The 8,776-nt window shown below is 43.5% G+C and overlaps 1 protein-coding gene across 2 annotated transcripts in view; it reads right to left on the bottom strand.

The window, feature by feature from the left end:
* The window catches only part of LOC125028976, a 46,769-nt gene extending 38,284 nt beyond the window's left edge, over positions 1–8,485 (bottom strand). For both annotated transcript variants that reach the window (XM_047618656.1, XM_047618658.1), the window contains exons 1-3: positions 8,366–8,485; positions 6,687–6,833; positions 429–656 (exon numbers count right to left, since the gene is read on the bottom strand). In XM_047618656.1, coding sequence (XP_047474612.1) covers positions 429–656; positions 6,687–6,833; positions 8,366–8,413 — 423 coding nt within the window. In that variant the 5' untranslated portion in view covers positions 8,414–8,485. The remainder of the gene's footprint in view (positions 1–428; positions 657–6,686; positions 6,834–8,365) is intronic.
* Positions 8,486–8,776: the final 291 nt, after the last annotated feature.

The following is an 8,776-nucleotide window of genomic DNA, read 5'->3' as shown; positions in this document are numbered from 1 at the left end:
TAAATGGGGCGTTGTTTTTCTTCCGCAAGCCCCGGATGGCTTAATACACCCACAATAAACTCATTGCAAGAGACTTGACTACACCATAACCGGGACCAACAGGTAGTGGGGGCTCAGGAAGGGAGTGGGGATAGAGGGGGGGATGTGTAGGGAGACTGAGAACCACACAGAGTTCGTAGATCGCTAGCAAATGCGAGGCAAGGAGAGAAGAGATGAGAATGAGAGAAAGAGGAGATAATTAGAGAAAATGTGAAAGAAAAACATAAGAAAGAAAGAGGGGAAAACAAAAGTTATAGCCGAGTAAAAATTGAGTTCAAGAAATGCTACAATGAAAAATAAGCAAGTGATAAAAAGAAAATAATAATAATAATAATAATAATAATAATAATAATAAAAATAATGATAACAATAATAATAACAAGACCAACCTTGGAATCAATGCCCACGCCCTCATCCATCACGGTGAACACGCAGCCACCGGACTCCCTGGCGATGGGCACGAGGGCGTGAGGGGGCGCCGGCAGGTCGGGAGTCTCCGCCAGGGGATAGAGCACCAGCAGGAGCCTCAGCCCGTACTCCCTGACGAGACGCCGCACCTCGTCCGCCTCGCTGTCCCGCCCGTGGCCGCCGCTCGTCACCAGGATGATGTTGGCGGCCTGGGGGAAGGGGGGGGGGTGAAGGGGATGTTGTTGGGGTGGGGGTGAGGGGGTGAGGGGGGTCGGAGAGAAATATTGATGTTATATTATGTACTTGGCTAATGGATTTCAATATCGGTAGGTAATCAATAAATAAATAGATGGATATATGTGTGTATATATATATATATATATACATATTTATATATGTATATATATATATAAACTCACACACACACACACACACACACACACACACACACACACACACACATATATATATATATATATATGTGTGTGTGTGTGTGTGTGTGTGTGTGTGTGTGTGTGTGTGTGTGTGTGTGTGTGTGTATGTGTTGTGTTTGTGTGTATGTATATATATGTATAGATAGATTTATGTATTAGTATAAATCTGTTGCTTGATATATTGATACCGTATACAATAGCACGTAACATGTGCAGTTTCATAAATTCTTACACATAAAGTTACATGTCCAGTCAATAAAATATTGGCTGTATGTTTATGTCATTTGCGGATATGCAGTTTGTCCGTGAGGAATGTGATCCATCAGGAACTGAAGTGGAGAATTTTACTCAACAATGATTTATTAAATGCCCGCGTGTTCGTTTTAAGGCCGTACTTTAGTACAATGCAACGTCAGGGGCTGCCAGCCCCGCCGTTGCCGTTCAGACGACACGAAAAGTACTAACATCGACAATGCTGTTACTATCAAGCGAACAAAATATTGAAATTCGACCGAAATTTGATGTATGTTGCATTTTCAGCTCGGCAATTGCTTCAAATGCCAATTAATTATTTCTAAACGTACAGCTTATCTTACAAAGAGTTGCACATTTGTTGACTCAACAAGCGATAATCACTCACTCGCATACATTTTAATACTGTCACACATACACATACTCTCATTAACATACAAGCACGCATACAGACATATACAGTATTTTATGAACAAAGTATTTATAATGTCTACTTTTGTTACCCTTAACCCCTCTCTTCTGCTAATTTCACCATTTATTTTCCACTCGTCATTTTAATGATTACCAATAATCCTATTTATATCTTCATTGGTAGGAATGATATCCAATTGTTTTATTGTTTCGTATTATGGGAAAATTGCCCAAAATCAATCTTCTCTCACACATACCAGATGTCTTCTCTCTCAAATTCCTGATTCTTGGATAAGTTGAAACATATCTTATTCGGCCTCTGGTAGGCTTGCCTACATAAATCATGAGATATGAAGGGTGTGCTCTAATTTTGTGCAGCAGTCAATATTTGTCAAAAATCTCCAATTGTATAAAGGTCAGGGATAAGCACCATATAATATAATTCCAGAATTATAATTAAGGATTACAAACAAATACCTTGCAAATTTCTAAAGGAAAGGTGATGCCTTCTGTTACAGCACGAATATTTGTATTACTGAAGTGTTTGCAATGAGCCATGTGTTCGAAGCTAGGGTGTTAGAATGAAACTGGTCGCCCGCCACGGGAGCAACAGCGCCAGCGCTGGCGGTAGAGTTTTAAAGTACGGCCCTTGAAGTCTCAAATGAACTTACGAATCATCCACAGAAATTGTTCTTTGGGAACGTTTCTGCCATGAATTGATTTTGTTATTTTTTGTGATATATATATATATATATATATATATATATATATGTATATATATATATATATATATATATGTATATATATATATATATATATATATATATATATATATATATATATGTATATTACACACACACACACACACACACACACACACACACACACACACACACACATATATATATATATATATATATATATATATATATATATATGTATATATGTGTTTATATACATACATATATATATATATATATATATATATATATATATATATATATATATATGTATATATGTATATATATTTATATACATTTATATACATATATATATTTATATATATACTGTATAACACGTATTTATATATGTATATATATGTATATATATATACATATATATATATATATATATATATATATATATATATATAAAAGTATATATATATATATATATATATATATATTGTGGGTGGGTGCTTCATGCTCGGGATGATGTGAAGCGATGGTGTGGTAGCCTAGTTAGCGTTAAGTGCCTGCTTGCATGCCTTCCCGCTTTCAGCTGCCACCGCTGGCTAGCCTGGTGCGAAAAAGGGAGCAGCTATGCATAAGACTCCCCTGCCAGCTCATAGCCTCTCCATCATCAAGACTTCTACAGTGCCTCCTCGTGGCCACCCATGGAAACTAGGTACCTTGCGGTCCTAGGCTGAACTGTGGAGGCTCTTGGAGCAGCAGGAGGCCCTAAAGGTACGGAGCTATGGCCCACCGGCGTGTGGATACGCCCTGGCTTCGTACTAACTCCTGTCCCCTGCGCCCCCTGGGGTTAATGGGCGGCTGTGGGGAGGCAGGCCTTGCCAGTCGGCCCCCCCGAGATAACCACTGGCAACGTCTAATATAGAAGTTGACGCTGGGGGGAGGGCTAAAGTCCCTCCTACCCAGCAAGTACGGCGGGCTGTGGGTCCCTCTGGGTTGGCGACCGCTGGGACTCGGGTGGGGAGGGGGGGTTACCCCCAGTCCCAGCTGGGTCCCAGCGGCCGCCAGCCTGGCGTGATGCTTGTGGGGGAAAGCCCTAGGGAGCCCTGCAGGTGGATTATGGGGCCTGCAGCCAGCCAACCTCCTCTACATGGGGCGGCGTCGGTAGGGGTGGCAGAGGTGGCGCCCACCCGGAGTGACTGCCCGAGGTTAGACCTCAGGCGGACTGTCAGGGTGGGGGCTTGGAACATCCGTTCCCTGCGACAGGACGATCGGTTACCACTACTATCGAGGGAATTGAAACAGCTGAGAGTTGAGGTGGCTGCTCTCTCGGAGGTGAGAAGACCTGGCAGTGGCACGATTAGTGAGGGTGGCTACACCTACTACTGGTCGGGCCGCAGCGATGGCCACCATCTCCAGGGAGTAGCCATAGCCATCTCCAGCAGACTTCAACCCTTGGTAGTTGAGGTCACTCCAGTCGATGAGCGTATCATGATATTGAGACTGAAGCTTTCATTTGGCTTCATGTCTCTTGTTGCTGTATACGCTCCTACGGATGTATATAAACTTGAGGTGAAAGAGATGTTTTTCGCCAAACTTGCATCTGTGGCAGACAGATGTCCTCGGCGAGATATTCGTATTGTGCTGGGCGACTTCAATGCGGTATCCGGCTGTGATCGAGCTGGCTACGAGATGTCTGTCGGTCCTCATGGCTCAGGAGCTGATGCTGGCAGTGAGAATAGCCTCCTTTTCCGTGACTTTGCTAGGTCCCAGAAATTGAGGATTTCTGGCCCCTGGTATCAGCGTTCTGTCCCGCATCGCTGGACTTGGTACAGCGATACAGGAAGAGTGGCCAAGGAGATCGACCACATCCTCGTTAGCACTCGATGGAGGATCCTCCAGAACTGCAGGGTATATCGAAGCGCTGAGTTCTGTGGAACTGACCATAGAATAGTGGTGGCTACTCTCCGGGTCCACTTTAGAACCCCCCGCCGCCCAAATGAACACCCTAGGGTGTTTAATTTGGACAGATTGAGGGAGGACGAGTGTACCCGGGGGTTTGCCGAGGCTATCTCTGGTCGTCTCACAGCACTCGAGGGCCAGACAGACCCTGTTCTTATGTGGGATACCTTCAAGCGTGAAACGCTTGATGCAGCTCAGAAATCCATTGGTGAACGCCCAAGAACAAGACAGAATTCCATCTCGCAGGAGACGCTGGAAGCCACAGATGCTTGTCGTGCGGCTCGACTGTCAGGGGATCGCACTTTGCACCGCTCTCTGGTGCGCAGGACTAGGTCACTGTTGAGAAGGGATAAGGAACAGTTTATCAGTAGTCTTGCAGAGGAGGTCGAAAGCCATTTCCTTGTAAATGACCTTCGTCCTGCCTACCAAGCTCTGAGAAAGCTGAATTCCAAGCCCCCCTCACAGACGGCTGCAGTCCGCTCAGCAAGTGGCCAGATAATCTCAGATCCTGATGGGGTGCGTGTGCGTTGGGCTGAGTATTTTGAGCAGTTGTATAAGGTTGATCCACCAACAGTTAACATGGATGCGGGTAATGTTGAGACTCCTCTGCCAGATCCACCCATCAGCGAGGATCCACCCTCCCTGACCGAAATCAGGGGGGCGATCTCCAAGCTGAAGAGTGGTAAAGCAGCAGGTGTCTGTGGCATCCCAGCCGAATTGTTAAAGGCTGGTGGAGAACCTATGGCAAGGGGCTTGCATGCAGTCCTGTCTGCCATCTGGCAGACTGGTACCTTTCCCCCTGACCTGCTGAGGGGTGTGGTCATCCCTCTCTGGAAGGGGAAAGGGGATCGGTGGGACTGCAGCAATCACCGAGGCATTACACTACTCAGTGTACCAGGCAAGGTACTCGCACACATCTTACTGAGACGTATCAGGGACCACCTGTTGAGGCACCAAAGACCGGAGCAATCTGGTTTCACTCCTGGTAAGTCCACAATAGACCGCATCCTGGCGCTTCGAATCATTATAGAACGCCGTCGTGAGTTCGGACGTGGGCTGCTCGCAGCCTACATCGATCTCAAGAAGGCGTTTGACACGGTGCATCGCGAATCTCTCTGGGAGATCCTGAGACTAAGAGGAATTCCAATAAGGATTATTGGACTAATAGCAAACCTGTATACAGGCACTGAAAGTGCTGTAAAGTGTGGTGGGGGCCTGTCGAGCTTCTTCCCTGTTAGTTCAGGGGTGAGGCAAGGCTGTGTTCTTGCACCAACACTTTTCAACACTTGCATGGATTGGATACTGGGTAGAGCTACTGTCCAAAGTCACTGTGGAGCAACTCTGGGCAATATCAAGGTTACAGACCTTGACTTTGCCGATGATGTTGCCTTACTCTCTGAATCTCTGGAAACCCTTGTAGCGGCTCTTGATGCATTTAGCAATGAAGCGAAGCCCCTGGGGCTAGAGGTCTCCTGGACCAAGACCAAGATCCAGGATTTTGGGGGCCTGCTAGGAGACCCTGTACAGTCGATACGTGCTTGCGGGGAAAACATCGAAGTCACAAAGAGCTTTATATACCTCGGTAGTGCATTTCACGACTCTGGGCTGTCAGACCAAGAAGTCAGTAGACGGATTGGCCTGGCAGCAGGGGTCATGAAATCTCTCGACAAGAGTATTTGGAGATGTCGGTACCTGTGCAGAAGGACCAAGTTACGTGTTTTCAAGGCCCTGATACTGCCAGTTTTACTCTATGGTAGTGAAACTTGGACACTATCTTGTGCTCTGGAATCTCGTCTTGATGCCTTTTGTAACAGATCCTTGCGCCGGATCATGGGGTACAGTTGGCGGGACCATGTGTCCAACCAACGGCTGCACCGTGAGACCGGTACAGGACCTGTTACTTGCACAATCCGTGATCGCCAACTCAGGCTATATGGCCACTTGGCTCGACTCCCACAGGATGATCCTGCCCATCAGGTTGTCTCTGTCCGAGACAACCCTGGGTGGAGGAGGCCTGTGGGACGACCGAGAAGGTCGTGGCTTGGGCAAATCGATCAAACCTGTCGTGAGGAACTAGAGATGGGCCGGGCCCCTGCCTGGCGGCTCGCCATGAGGGATCCTCGTAGGTGGAAGCGGAGGGTGGATGCGGCTATGCGCCCCTGCCGGCGTTAGCTCCATAATGATGATGATGATATATATATATATATATATATATATATATATATATATATATATATATATATATATATATATATTATATGTGTATGTGTATATATATATATATATATATATATGTATATATATATATATATATATATATATAAATTTATATATAAATACATATATCAAAATCCTACATTCCGTAAATGCCTGTATCAAATCATATAACTAATTATTTTTTTTACATCACTGAATGAACTCTTCTAACAAAATCCTATTTACCTTAAATCTCTGAGTGGAATCCTGTAACGAAACCCTCCAGTCTTACCTGTGGCGGCGCACCCCCTTCCTCCAGGACGCGGACGGCACGCTTGATCCCGCAGGCGACGCAGGCTTGGCTAGCGCGGACGCCTGAAGGGTTTCTGGGGAGGGAAGATCCCACTCTCTCGCGTAAGTCGGAGATGTTCGACTCCAGCTGCGGAAAGAAGGGTGGGTGTCTTTTTTATTTCATCTCTCTATTGATTATATCTTTGTTTAGTATTTAGTGATGCTAAAGTAATGTATATGGTAATGATAATAGTATTATTGATAATTCTGGTAAGAATATGACAAGGACAGTTATTATGATTTTGATGATAGGAATGCTAATGACCAAGTAATAGTAATAGTAATGCTAATGACGCAGCAGTAATGATACTTCTGCTTTTAATGCGACTTCGACGAAAAAAAAAAAATCAGACTTTCAAAAGGATATGGAAAGAAAAAAAATGCAGTATGTAATCATATTATACACTTATACAAAATAGATAACTTTACGTATATTAGCCTATCTATATGTCTGATTATTTATCTATATCTATCTACCTCTCTATCTATCTATCTATGTATTTATCTAACAATACGATTTCTTTATTTCCTTTAAAGAATGCACATGACCGATTTTCTTGTCTTAGCACTACTAACATTGTGCATGTATGTGCGAAAAGGTCACTGGAGTAGGGAATACAGAAAGGGTGGTAAGAGAAAAAAGATTCTTATTGTTAATGGCAACAAATCATATCGGGAAAGTTAATTCTTAAAAATCACCAGGAAACAAAACCAAGTAAAACGCTTTTGAATAGGTAATTGGCTTATGATTATAAACGACTGTTATTGATGCATGCTATGTTTCAAGTGTGTGAGTTATTCATCTTATAAGAATGGGTCTGGTTTAAGATAAATTAATTATTGACGAAGCGGCGCAGGTTTACAAGTGCTATTCCTCGCGGCTTAAGAGTGAGGGAATTCTGAGAAATGTTGGGATACAGAGATTAGTTGATATCCAGACAAACAGGTACGCATAGGGAAAAATAATATAGGAAACTGAGGTGAGGAAGAGAAAGATAGAGAGTGACTGACAGAAAGAGAGAGAAAGAGAAAGAGAGAGAGAGAGAGAGTGAGAGAGAGAGAGAGAGAGAGAGAGAGAGAGAGAGAGAGAGAGAGAGAGAGAGAGAGAGAGAGAGAGAGAGAGAGAGAGAGAGAGAGAGAGAGAGAGAGAAAGAAAGAGAGAGAGAGAGAGAGAGAGAGAGAGAGAGAGAGAGAGAGCATCATTAAAATAATAATAAGAAAAAAAAAAGAAAAAAAAGAGGTGAAGACGATTTAAACCAAGTCGCAAGAAAAAAATATATATCACAGGAATTAGCACGGACTTCACATCACTCTACTTTATATACTGTATACTGCATGTTCTACTTTAGCTTAGACTACGCGTTATACCATGCATTACGCTGTACACTTCACAACGCATGCATTGTAAGATCATAAAACACATTACACTATTGGTTATGCTATAGATTATAACACATCATATTATGCCTTATACTGTGCACCCTACTATACGCTATATTAAACTGAATGGTTTGTACAACATGCTATACACCAAAGTATACATCCTCCCAAACAAAAAACACTAAATGTTATACAATTCATCATGCCATATGCCACACTTTACATCATACTAATCCTCACCATTGACAGCGGCGCCTTCTCCCGCGCCTCGGCGTTGAACACAACCATAGCGACCTGGACCCCGTTTTTCAGATCGTAAACGACTGCTCGACGTACGGCTTTCCTGACGAATTCCCATCGGCGCTGTTGCGAAGGAGAGAAAGGGAGGGATATATACGTTAGTGATCTTTACGGAAAAATGAAGAAGAGAACGAAAAGAGAGGAAAGCACAGTGGAGCAATTATGAAAGAAAGTTAAAAAGAATGGTATGTTAGAAGACTTTACGAAAGAATGAAGAGAGGAAGCAGATGATAGAAAGGAACATTTTGGGCAACTGCGAAAGAGGAAAAAAAAAGAAAAGTAAGTTATAATAGGAAAAATATAGTACATATACAAAATCCACTACGAAAGAAGAAAACAAGGAAAGATTGT

Source organism: Penaeus chinensis, chromosome 9, assembly GCF_019202785.1.
Source record: "Penaeus chinensis breed Huanghai No. 1 chromosome 9, ASM1920278v2, whole genome shotgun sequence".
In the NCBI taxonomy this organism is placed as follows: domain Eukaryota; kingdom Metazoa; phylum Arthropoda; class Malacostraca; order Decapoda; family Penaeidae; genus Penaeus; species Penaeus chinensis.
This window is presented reverse-complemented; position numbering and strand designations above follow the sequence as displayed.